The sequence below is a fragment of the Quercus lobata genome, chromosome 5 (assembly GCF_001633185.2).
Source record: "Quercus lobata isolate SW786 chromosome 5, ValleyOak3.0 Primary Assembly, whole genome shotgun sequence".
Classification (NCBI taxonomy): domain Eukaryota; kingdom Viridiplantae; phylum Streptophyta; class Magnoliopsida; order Fagales; family Fagaceae; genus Quercus; species Quercus lobata.
This window is the reverse complement of record NC_044908.1, coordinates 64,475,094-64,488,840: the sequence shown is the minus strand read 5'-3', so window position 1 is coordinate 64,488,840 and position 13,747 is coordinate 64,475,094. Positions and strand designations below refer to the sequence as shown.

At 31.9% G+C, this 13,747-nt stretch overlaps 1 protein-coding gene across 1 annotated transcript; it reads left to right on the top strand.

Moving 5' to 3' along the window:
- The first annotated feature begins 4,233 nt into the window (after nt 1-4,233).
- LOC115992785 (patellin-4) lies at nt 4,234-6,667 on the top strand. The gene is made up of 5 exons (XM_031117023.1): nt 4,234-4,337; nt 4,426-5,347; nt 5,566-5,690; nt 5,781-5,928; nt 6,137-6,667. The coding sequence occupies exons 2-5, from the start codon at nt 4,445-4,447 to the stop codon at nt 6,386-6,388; spliced, it is 1,428 nt and encodes a 475-aa protein (XP_030972883.1). The 5' UTR covers nt 4,234-4,337; nt 4,426-4,444; the 3' UTR covers nt 6,389-6,667.
- Nucleotides 6,668-13,747: the final 7,080 nt, after the last annotated feature.

The following is a 13,747-nucleotide window of genomic DNA, read 5'->3' as shown; positions in this document are numbered from 1 at the left end:
CTTAACAAGAGACAGCCAGAGTTACTTATAAAGGTCTCATTGACACGTCAAAATTTATCTTGATCGCTTTTTTTGAGAACGAGAATGACTTGGTCGCTTGTGTGGTACACTTGGATTGTGATTATTGTTAAATAAGAGATTTGCATTTTTATCTCCACTTATATCAAAAAAATCAATTGGTATTTTAATTTGAAGAAATCATCAGGATCGAACGCAATAGATTAAAACTATCTAAAAAAAAAATTGTGATCATTGTTTTAGTCAAGGTCGTCAAAATTAGGATCCTACGTAGGATTGTGGGAGGTAGGTGGAATCGTGAATCATAAGATCGGATCATGGATCGTTAGATCCTATATTATTTGAGAAAAAAACACATTGGTATGAGAAATAATCACTTAAATTATACATTCATTTACAAATTTGTAACCATTTGATGTAGTTACTATATATCACCACATCCATTTGTAAGTATCATTTAAAAAAGTCAAAAATCTCAAAACGTGACATTTTATAGGAATGTTAGGGGCTGTTTGGCTTCACTTTTTTTATTACTTAATTTCCATCACTCATCACTCATCACTCAAATTTTCACACCCGTTTGGCATCATCACCCAATTTCCATCACTCAATATTTTTCACACTATTTGTGGGCCCATACCTGTTAGCCGGTGCAGCTTTTTCTCTTTTTTTTTTTTTTTTTTTTTTTTTTTTAGTAACCAAACTCACCGAAGCTATATATATATAAAACCGAATTGAAGACTGAACCAGTGAAAAAAAAAAAAAAAAACCCAGAATTGAAGACCCAACAAGTGAAAAAAAAAAGTCAAAAGGTGGTCAAAAGTTGCGGCTGTGGGTCCCTCCATGTGTGTTTATTTACGGAAATGCCATTGAGTTATGAGTTATGGAAACTGAAAACAGCCAAAATGTGTTTTCAGTTTCCATAACTCATAACTCAAAAATTAGAGAATTGAGTGATGGAAACAGAGTTATCATTTGCCAAACAACCTTTTTGCTATGGGTCCCACCATTTTTGAGTTATGAGTTATGGAAACTGAGAATTGAGTTATCAAAATTTGTAATCCAAACAGCCTCTTATTTTTCATTTGTGTCCAACTAATACCCTCTCTACATTAGAATAGCAAAACTTAGTCTATTGAGATTTTATTTTTCATTTAAATCCAACTGAACTTTTTGTTAAGTTAAAGAAGATTACAAAAAATTAGGATTGTTTGGGATAGTCAAAATCGTATGATCCTATTGATTTTGAACGATTGAAAAGATCCTTAAAAGATCTAGATCGTTTTGAGCAAGTGAAATTGTAAAATCGTAGGATCGTAAGATCCAGATTGGGATTTTGACAACTATGGTGTTAGTAACATTACTATCCTTTTATTTCTTTCTCCTTTTTTTTTTTCAACTTTGATAATTAGGAGGAATTCGTGAATTTTTAAATAATGAAGGTTAACTACAAGAGAATTGCCCTTGTTTTTTCCTCTCTTTTATTTCTCCTTGTGGGGGCAAGTATCGTGGTATTATTATTCTCACCACCCCTTTTGTTTTTTGCTAAGTTATTATTCTAATCACTCATGCACATAAATAAGGAAGTGACACATGGGCATCACATGGTTACCCTCTCTACTTTTGTTCTCAAATTGCCCAAATCTCATGCATCTCAATTCTAATTTGTTTGACAAACCGATTGTACAATTCACATATATTGTATCACATTTCAGCAACGATTCGACGAGTAAGCATCATTTACATTTATTGATAAAATAATTCTTTACATTATAACTGTCAGCTAAAATTCACTTTGTCCTCTTATGCCTCTAATGATTGACAAAATTTAGAGTCTTACACCCTTTTAATAATATTTTATTATAATACTAAATAACTATTGGCTGTGCTCCAGTACAAATCAAATAATAAAAATTTGATAAAAGGTAGTAATAAATTATTTTACACCATAAACATATATTCGCTTAAGAATCTACAATATTTAAAGTCTTTAGACAAATCTACCACATGTAGCTGTGACTTGGACAACTAGCCATTGGCTTGTAGGACAAATTCAAATAGGGTGCTACAACTACAAGCCTACAATACATGTTTTATTAATGATGCCATGCCAAACAAAAATAAAACTACCATAACAACTAAAGCTACAACTTGTTCATGGGTAAATTGTGAATGATAAAGTAAAAGTAGTGGTCTATAATTCTATCACTTACAACTTATCACGTAGATAAGTTGTGACAAAGTTAGTGTCTGTTTGAGAATAATTTATTTTAATTTTTATTGAATTTTTTTTTCTATAAATGTGATAAGTATAATTGTACTTTTAAAAAAAAAAGAAAAATTGAAGTTTTAAAAAACGGTATATATAAATTAAAAAACAAAAAACTAGATTATAAGTTAGTACCAAACACTCACCCAACAACAAGCTATTAGAAAATGAGAGGAAGTGTAAGCATGAAATTTTGCTGGGCTTCATGAGGTGCACTAATAATTGGGACCTATAGAAATTGCCTATCTTCTTCTTATCATTATTTTTCTAAGTAGTTAAAGGCGAGCACATAACAACATGCTTTCCCACTAGGAAGTCTTTGTTTTGTAACAAAAAGTCTCTTTGGCTACAACATGACAGTGCATTTCAGAGAAATTGATCAAATTCTAACATGTTTTTTTTTTCTTCCTTAAGTAAAGAGATGCATCGATAAAACTTATATATATTCTTCTCAAGCGTTAGGGCTTGTTAGACTGGGCTGTCCACATGAATGACCACCCACCAACTCAAATGCTAACGGATATAAAAGGTTTAGAGGGTATTAGAGGAGGATTCTCAAATAAAAAAAGTGTATGCAAAGTTATATTAGCAAAGATATTATTAATTTGTTTTGAGAAGCAAAGTTATGAGATTTCCAATGGTGAAAACAAGCATAGTATTCCCATCCAAAAAAAAAAAAACAATAATATTATTTTATGTAGTTATTGGACACAGTTAAGGGTCATCGGAACACTACCTATGGGTCTGTTTGAATTGAGTTTATTTTTACTGAAACTGAAAACACTATAGCAAAATAATTTTTAAATGTATGAATAGTGCCGTGGGATTCATTTTAATATTTTTAATGTGTAAACAGTGTATGCACAGTGTGTAAACAGTGCATACACTGTTCATTTGTCTCTCAAAGTCAACAAATGCGAAAAAAAAAAAAAGAGAGGAGAAAACGCGCTTTGAAAACGCAAACGTTGGATTAATTGCTATCCAAACCCACACTATATATATTCTATTTAATTTTTTTTTTTTTGAGAAACCTATTTAATTACTTTTTTTTGAGGGGATATTTAATTACTTATTAAAAGCAAATCATGAGAATAAATTATTCTAATTTTGCTAATACAATATAAACTTTTAATGACGAAGACAGATACGGAAAATGTAAGCTAATGACCTTTAGAAAGTTTTAAGATTAGCATCTAGCTGTTTCTCAAAAAAAAAATATAAAGAAAAAAAAATTAGCATCTAGCTGTCTATAATAACAGTGACAAATTAACAATTTTTTTTAAGGAATGTTTTTTTTTTTTTTGATAAAAAGATAGTAACCTAAGAAAAATTAAATTAATAAAAGCTAAACACAGACAATTTAGTATTTTTTTTTTTTTGAGAAGGCAGACAATTAGTAATTAATCATTAAGGACATAGCGACATTTGATTGGCCAAACTCAGACAGAATATTCCAACTTGTTACCTTTCTTAACCTTGACCAATAGAAGAGGATAGTGCTAGATAAAATAACACAATTTGTGTCATAACTCACTCACATGGTGAATTTAAGCAATAAGAGTGTCTTCACATGAACACATGACTATGTTTAAGTGATAACTAATGAGCGTGTTGTGACACAAATTATGCCATTTTATATAATATAATCACTACTCCCAATATAACCCAAATATATTAGTATCAAAGTTCATTGACTGAGCATCAGGAACGCCTCTTTCTCTCTCTACTCAACAACAATCAACATCAGATGTGGGCCCAAAACGATTCTCCCACGCCAAAATTTGCTGGCTTCCAGGCTGGCAAAACCCTCGGGAAAAAGAATCCCCAACGGCTCTCCTCGGTGGCTCCAGGTATGTGACCGTTGGTGGGGTCCTCTCTCTCCTTTTGAATTTTTCAAAAATATATATAACCGTTGGCACCTTCCTAACGCTTTAAGCCTATAACTCTCCAAGCAAAATCTCTCTCTCACACACACACACTCACACACACACTAAAACAAAGAAAAATTTAGAGCAAATTCATCAGGAGCTAATACAGCTTGCAAACTCAGGTGGGGTTTTTTTTTTTTTTCCTTTCATTTTTTGTTTGGAATTCTGGGCTTGTCTTACATTTTTCTTTGCTATTGTTTTATGTTTCAGTTTGATACTATTAGCAACCATGACTGTTGAGGTTGTTAAGGCTGAGGAAGCCCAGGTGGCTGAGGTGGTTGTTGGTGTTGAAGAAGAGACCAAGAAGGTTACCAATGAGAGTGAGCAAGTTGTTGAAGTAGGTGAGAAAGTGAAGGAATTGGATGATGAATCCAAGCCCAAAATAATTGAGAAGAGCTCGTCTTATAAGGAAGAGAGCAACTTCCTCTCTGATCTAAAAGAGTTTGAGAGGAAGGCTTTGAATGATCTGAAAGCTAAACTCGAAGAAGCCATTCTCGGAAACAACATATACAAGAAAGAGGAGCCAAAAAAGACTGAGGAAGAAGCAAAAGAAGGTGAAGAGAAGGAAAAGGAAGAAGAAATTGTTGCTCAAGAATGCTCGGAAGAAAAAGTGGACACAGATATCTCAATTTGGGGAGTGCCCCTTTTGCCAAGTAAAGGCACAGAAGGTACCGATGTAGTCCTCTTGAAATTCTTGAGGGCTAGGGAGTTTAAAGTCAATGATGCCTTTGTGATGCTCAAGAAAACCCTTCAATGGAGGAAGGAGGCCAACATCGATTCGATCTTGGACGAGGAAATTAGCCCGGATCTAAGCTCGGCTGCTTACATGAATGGAGTTGATAGTAAAGGCCATCCAGTTTGCTATAACATTTTCGGTGTGTTTGAGAGCGAGGAGCTTTATCAAAAGGCATTTGGGAACGAGGAGAAGCGCAAGCAGTTCCTGAGATGGAGGTGCCAGTTGATGGAGAAGGGTATTCAAAAGCTTGATTTGAGTCCTGGCGGTGCCTCTTCCTTGATCCAAGTCAATGACCTCAAGAACTCACCCGGACCCGTCAAGAAGGAGCTTCGGATGGCCACAAATCAAGCTATTCAGCTTCTGCAAGACAATTATCCCGAACTTGTTGCAAAAAATGTAAGTCCCATCTCATTTTAATGTGTTAATTTGACTTTTTTGTTTATAAATGATTGACTTAAAAGCTTAATCGGTTAAGAAATGATAAATTCAACGAGACATGGTTCAAACTTAGACCAATTGTTTGTAAACGGTGATCTTTTTTTTTATCATTTAACCATATTTCTAAAAGTTTGTGTCTACAATTCGGAGTAATTGATAATGATTTTGGGATGCAGATATTCATAAATGTTCCTTTCTGGTACTATGCTCTCAATGCTCTTATATCTCCTTTCTTAACCCAAAGAAGCAAGAGCAAATTCGTTGTTGCTCGCCCAGCCAAGGTCACTGAAACCCTTCTCAAGTAAGAATTAATTACCTTCTTTCCTCGATTCATACTCAAATATGCCTACCATAATATTAGAAGGTGACAAATTCTTTTTTATACGTGCAGGTACATTCCGGTAGAGGAGATCCCTGTTCACTACGGTGGCTTCAAGAGAGAGAACGATTTTGAGTTCTACGGCAAAGAGGGTGGTTCGGTTTCAGAACTTATCATCAAGGCTGGATCGACCAATACCATTGAGATACCAGCATTGGAGGTACCCCAATATTATTATTACTTGAGAACAACTTTACTTACCGCGATCAACAAGTCTAAAAACATGACAAATTTCATGATGTTATGTGCTAATTAGAATACAATAAAAGTAATGTCAGTAATAATATAAGTGAAAGTAATATTCCATTAAAAAAGTTGTGAAATTTGTCGCGTGTATAGCAGTTGTTGATATGGTTTGATGGTGGCAGGTTGGAAGCACATTGGTCTGGGACTTGGCTGTTTTGGGTTGGGAAGTGAAGTACAAGGAGGAATTTGTTCCAACCGATGAGGGATCTTATACCATTATTGTTCAGAAAGGAAAGAAGATGGGTTCCCAGGAAGGACCTATTCGCAACACTTTCAGAACCAATGAACCTGGAAAACTTGTCCTTACAATAGAGAACTTGTCGAGCAGGAAGAAGAGAGTTCTGTATCGGCACACTGCCAATAAGAGCTGCTAGATTGTCTTGGAATGATTGTGTAGATGAGAGTGAGTGAAGACAGATTAAAAAAAGATGTGGGAGATAACATTCATTGAATCATTGTTAAATTTGTTTATTTTTTTACATTCTTTTGAACTGGGTTTGAAATTTGGATGAGAGATATAGTGAGAGAGTTGATTCTTTGTGCGGAATTAATTTTTACCCTGTAATTTTATTTTTTCTATTTTGCTGTGGTGAGAGTCAAAGATATTGTTTTTATAAGAAATTTTTAGATACTGATATAGTTTTCTGAAGTTATTTATTTCTTAGTAGGATTTTTTGTCAAAATTTTGACGCAGGCATGTAAGGGAATCGGCCCAAGAACTGGCAACAAACACCCATAACCGTAAATGGCCCATTAGATCAAAACGAAGCGAAATCCTTCACCATTGTGAAGAATTTTTTCTACGTCAAGCTCAAAGTTTATGAACATATCCTCACTAGTCATTCCCACATATTTCATAGAATGTTTTGGAAATAATGCGTCTGGCTGCAAGCGTGTCTTTGTAGGCAAAACATTTGTGCAATGACATGGGAAGGTTTTTTGGCAGACCAGATGTGGTCCCAAAATTGCTTCATCCTGTGAGCGTTGGAGGCGGCAGATTGTGATTCCATTTTGTAAGCACATTCACATGATTTCACAGCATATCTCTTTTCTTAACATGATTTCGTTGTTGGATTTCATGTTCCATATGTTCTTAACATGCATATCAAATTTCATTTATTATTTGATTAATAAACTTATTTTTTATACACAATTTTAGATCACTAAAACTTAAAATCTTAACATTTATTCGATGACATAGCAATATTTGATCTTCTTGAAATTTTGTAAGTAATAAGGATATAATAAGAACATGCAATCTTTGTTCGATTTGAACAATTAGAACGGTCAAAGAACTGAGAAATGGACCGATTCTTCTTCTTCTTCTTTTTTTTATTTTTTTATTTTTTTTATTTTTTATTTTTTATTTTCAAATCTTAACCAGATTTTTTATCAGTTATTCCGGCTTTGAACCAGTCTGGTCTGGTTCTCAGTTCAACCGATTGAATAGGCTAGTATGGTCTGATTTTTAAAAATAGTGTATTAGGCCAATGGCTTTTGGATTTGGCGGTAGGAATCAGTTGAATGAGATAATCTTGTAGGTTCTAGGATCCACCTGTCTTACTAAATTCTTGTCGTCTCCTCAATCCAATTCAAGAATGCAAGGAAATGCTTGGGCTTAAGTACTCAGTTGAGGCGTGCTTATAACTAAAAGCAGCCTTTGTTTAGAGAGCAACGTCTTTCGACTCTTTACCACTTTCACCCCATCAAAATTGTCTTTCCATTGCCATTAATTCAAAACACAGGTTGACTAGAAACAACTCATAGGATCTCGTGTCCTGTTTGTCTAATGATCACATGATAATGGTTTTGATTTTTTTTTTTTGAAAAGGTTTTTGTAAACAATATACATATATATATATATATATATATATACACACACACACACATACATGTGAGTAATTATTTACATATAATTAGCATGTGAATATTAACTCCAACAAAATATATACAATCAAAACATGTAAGATGATAAGTACCATGTGAGACAGAGCATAAAAGTATACTTTACAATAGCATGAGAGTACTTATTTACTATATAGCTAGCATATGAGTTCCTTCTTTCAAATAATGTGTACATGAAATATAAAGCATTGTGTACTCTTTTTTAAGGTTTGGAAAGTAAATGTATAGACATTACATTCTTAGTAATTTGTGAAAAAAAAATGTCCACACATAAAAAATTTGTGTACATTTTAAATACATAATTGTGTACATATTTTTTTTTTTTGAAAAATTGTGTACCTTGCATATACAAATTGTATAACATTCTTTCAAAAATTGTGTTATTGAATATATGAAATTTTGGACCTTCTTTGAAGGTGTGGATATTGAATGTACAAACCTTATACTCTTAGTTATTTGTAGAGAAAAATGTCAACACATAATAATTGTGTATATTGAAAATACAAAATTATATACATTCTTTGAAGGTTTGAGCTATTGAATATATATACTTTACAACCTAAGTAATTTGTAAAGAAAATATCCACACTCCAAAAAATTATGTATTTTGAATAAACTGAATTGTGTATATTATTTTAAAAATTGTGTAAAATATACAGAATTTTGTACATTCTTTGATTTTTTTTTTACATTGAAAATACAAAATAATGTATATTCTTTAAAAATGGTGTAGGTTGAATATATATACTTTTGTACTTTCTTAATTTGAATTTTTGGACATTGAAAGTACAAACCTTACACTCTATTATGATGAAAATAATGCAAACCCAAGTGCATATTATTTGCAAGTAATAATATCTGAGTGAGACCAAGACCGATCGATTTACATGGAATGATTGACACTAATGTGAAAACTTATATTATTTTTTTTACCCAAAGATGGATCAAGATAATATAAAAATTAAAATTGAAAATACAAAATAAATTTGAGAGAAATTAGTGAATAAAATCACTAGGGATTCGAAGATCCACCTAATATTTTAACTCAATTAGGGTAGAGAGCCAACTCGTCTAATCGGAAGATAAAACAGTTAAGTAGTCAAACAACGTGTAAAGTGGATTGAATATGAGTGATCAAGCAAGTAATTCAATTGGCATTTTATAGGGGAGATTAAGCATTTAACATATTCTCAAATCACAATGAATCAAGGAGTTCAAACATTTGATATATATAAAAATCATATTAAATCTTAAAAACTTGTCAACATGCAATGATTTAAAATATTAAAATCAATCTCAAAATTCAATTATCAATCCATAACAAGCATATAGATAATCCCAAGAAAATATGATAAAAATATTATGTTTCACCTCTGAGCTTGGCTAGAAATTTAGCCACCCATCGTTATGCAAAATAAATCCATAAAAAGAATGCTATACTTCTAAAAGAAATAAAACAAAATATGAAAACGTTCTAGGGCTTTCTCTCATCTATAACCTCAGCCTTCTCTAAAAGAAAAAGAGAGGATCTCTCAAATTTAAGATGTAAATCCCTTAATTTTCAGAATTTTTTCTACTGTCAGCTTCTAGCCCATGTTTGACCTCTAAAATGATATTTACGTATTTGTGATAAAATAAAAAGTTGTAGATATTCAAAACTTCTTTCAAATGGCCGCAAGAATTAGGTCAATTGGACATCTGTGTAAAACATTATAGTAAACTTACGAAGATAGCCCAGGAAGTTTCCATATCAAGAATTTTCTAATTTTAGCTTTAATGAATTTCTTTCATCTTATTTTTTTTTATTCTCACACGTTTTTTACTTATTTAATACTTCGAAAACCATGCCTCAATTAATCTTGACCTTTGGATTCTCTTGGTTGTATGTCTACTTGATTAGATGATTAGTTTTAATCTTCTATAAGGGAAAACTACACGTAATGAGTATAATTCAAAGAAGCCTTTCAAACTCACACATTTAATTGATGTGATATTGCATAGCAAAACTAAGATAATTGTGTGATTTTAAACAATTATCATGCTCTAAAAAAAAAATTTGAAGAAAAAGGTCCACATACTAAAAAAAATTTATATTCGTTGAATAAATGAGATTGCGTACATTATTTGAAAAATTGTGTACGTTGAATAGGCAGAATTTCTACATTATTTGAAAATTTGTGTACCTTGAATAGGTAGAATTGTGTACATTATTTGAAAAATTGCGTATATTGAATATACAGAATTGTGTATATTCTTTGAAAATATTTGTACTTTGAATATATAGAATTGTGTACGTTATTCTTAAAAAAATGCATACATTAAACATATAAAATAGTGTATATTCTTTAAAATTTTCGTACATTGTTTATACATTGTGTACATTCTTTTAAAAAATATTGTACGTGAATGTACAAAATTGTGTATATTTTTTGAAAATTTGTTATATTAAATATACAGAATTATATACATTCCTTGAAAATTGTGTACGTGGAATATACAGAATTGTGTACATTTTTTGAAAGTTTGCATATTGATTGTACAAACCTTACACTCTTAATAGTGTATGAAAAAAAATGTTCACATATCAAAAAGTTGAGTATGTTTAATACATAGAATTATATACATTATTCTAAAAATTGTGTATATAGAATATATAGAATTATATAAATTGAATATAAAGAATTATGTATATTAAACATACACATTTTTTTTTTAAATGTACATAATTATGAATATAGAAAATTATTTGCATTCTATGATTTTGTAAGATGAATATACAAAATTGTGTATATTTTTTGAAAAATTGTATATGTTTAGTATAAAGAATTTTGTACATTTTTTGAAAAAAATTGTACGTTGAATATATTGAAAAATTGTGTAAATACATTGAAAAATTGTGTACTTTAAATATACTGAATTTTGTACTTTTAAAAAAAAAAAAATTATACACGTTGAATATATAGAATTGTGTACATTCTTTGATGGTTTAAATATTAAATGTATCGACCTTACACTTGTAGTAATTTGTGGAAAAAAATTCCCCCACATAAAAAATTATGCACGTTGAATATATAGAATTGTGTACATTCTCTAAAAAATTGTGTACATTGAATATGCAAAATTATATATATTCTTTGAAAAATTGTGTACGTTGAAGATATAAAATTGTGTACATTTTTCTAAAATTGTGTATATTTATACAGAATTGTGATAATTCTTTGAAAAATGTGTACTTAAAAAAAATTGTATGTTGAATATATTGAATTGTGTATATTCTTTGAAGGTTTGGATATTGAATGTACAAACTTTACACTCCCAGTAATTTGTGAAGAAAATTGTTCATACATTACCACTTCACTTGATCTACTCTCATGACACCGGATCTAGCTCTTTTATATCTCAATAACACTATCATTATGATGCCTTCTAATATGCTTTGATGCTCCTTGACTCTAGTATACTCCATCTCTGACTCTCTTGTTATGTATCTCTAAGACCTTCTCTCTCAAGGATGGAACTGTTCTTCACCCCCCCCCCCCTCAATAGTTTTAATAAGAATACTAGTAGATGCATTTTTTTTTTTTTAATCTAAGAGCATGTGAATATGTTATTGAATTGAAAACTCTAATTATAAGAGCATGTGAGCATGTTATTGAATTTGAAAAACCCCAATCATGCAAAGACTAAGAACAACCTAGATCTAATGTGCTAATCAAACAAGAGCATGTGAAAAACCTAGAAATTAAACATACTTGAATCTAAAAAGCTAGGGCATAAAAATAAAGATGAGGGTTAGAAACCTTACTTGCATGCACAACACTCCAAAGCTCTTCAAGTTAGGTAGCACCTTAAGTGGGAGAAGAAATTTTAACTTTTTGAAGTTTTAGAGGGATTTTGGTTTTTTTTTCCCCGTTTTCTTTAACTAATCGTGAATGGGGGTACTCATACTAAGAGTGGGGAAGCTAGGGTTGTGTCTCTAGGTAATGTGGGACTAGGGAAAATTAAGTTTTTTGAGCAAAAAACATGGGAATCAAGGTAAACTTGTGCATAGGGCTGTACACGGTGTGGTGCGACTGGTTTTAGGGGGATATTTTGCACTGCGCCTGTAGGGGCAGTTTCCCTGCATGTCTGACCGCACCTTAATTGTGGAGGGGTGGAAACCAACCTACACAAGGTGTGGCGCACCATGTCGATTCAGTGCGGTTAGCTCGATTATTCCTTAATTTTCTCAGGAACCAAAAACAATAAAGTTAACACCCCAAACCACATCTTAATTATTAAAATACCCCAAATATTTTGAAAATTAAAAAAACAAACAAACAAAAAATTCACTATTTTTCTGTCAACTATTCCATTTCAAATCACAAAAAGTCATATAAAAACAAAAAAAAAACACAACCCATAATAGATTCAAAAAACAAAAGAACATAATGCACGTACAAATTTGGTAGAAAGCATAGTAGGAATTGAGTATCAAAACATTCTCTAAAATATTTTAGAGATCTACACGGGGGCATTGGAGAATGATGGCTTCAAGGGGCGGAGGCGGAAGTGGAGGAGGAGGAGAGACATGTTCTCATGCAAGATTTGAGAGAGAGGAAAGGGGGAGAGGCAGATGTGAGAGTGTCTGATCTAATTGAGAATTGAAATATTTAACCTAAACTTAAATGAGTTAAAACGACGTCATTTCAACTTTTTTTATTATTTAAAATTTAATACTAAAAACGATGTAGTTTTGGATCTAATATTAATTTTAATATTGGATTCAAAACGGTGTTGTTTAATATTAGGTTTTTTTTATTATTATTTTTTTAATTTATAAAGATGCTATACGACATCATTTTAACACATATTAAAAGACCTAGCTTCTTCAGTTCTTATTTCTCCAAGCTTCTCTCTCTCTCTCTCTCTCTCTCTCTCTCTCTCTCTCTCTCTCTCTCTCTCTCTCTCTATATATATATATATATATATATATAATACTAAATCACACATACATAAACACACATCTATCGGTGTGGTGCGATTCTCGTCGGTGTGTAAAACTCACCACCGCTCGGCACACCTACCGGTGTCGGTACTCGAAAAACTTTTCAGACCATTGCTCTTAAAACTTGTGGTTGAGTCATAGGGGGGGTGGATCGGTGCGGTGAGGGGTGGTTGCATGGGTATTGGGTAGTGGCTGATCATGCTTACTTGTGTGGGGAGTAAGCTGAACCGAAAAGGGAAGAGAATCTGGAGGTTTTGACCTAATTGCCTATCAGCACTTCCTTTTAAATCCTCCGCATCTTTTCCTGTTTTGCTTCTTCTATTTCCATTTTCAATTTGGATATGATTTCTTCCAAATTTTAACTCCCTTTCCTAATTTTATTGGTCCTCAAGGTCAGCAAATTAATTACAAATATTTCTAATTAATTATTCAATTAATCAGTCTTTACCTATTCAGTTGGGAAATAATAAATACTTTAACTTGGATTAAATTCAGGGCATACAACCTTACCATAAATCCTACCCTTATCCAATAGGATTATGACAAATCATCTAATTTAAATTGGACTAAAAATAGACTAATCATAATTAAGAGATCACAATCACCCATGGTCAGATTTTGATTAATGCAAGTACACCTTACCATTGAAACTTGTTTCTTTGATATCTTTTAATTCGGTGGTCTGATTCATGCTCATGAATTGTTGTTTTGATCGTCGTGACCTTAAGATTTGTTTTATGAAAAGTATTTATAGTCTTTCCTTAGAGAAATGTAATGACGATGATATGGAATGCAATGCAAGTTAGGTCAAATGGAAATTGCAAAATGGGGTGTCTACACA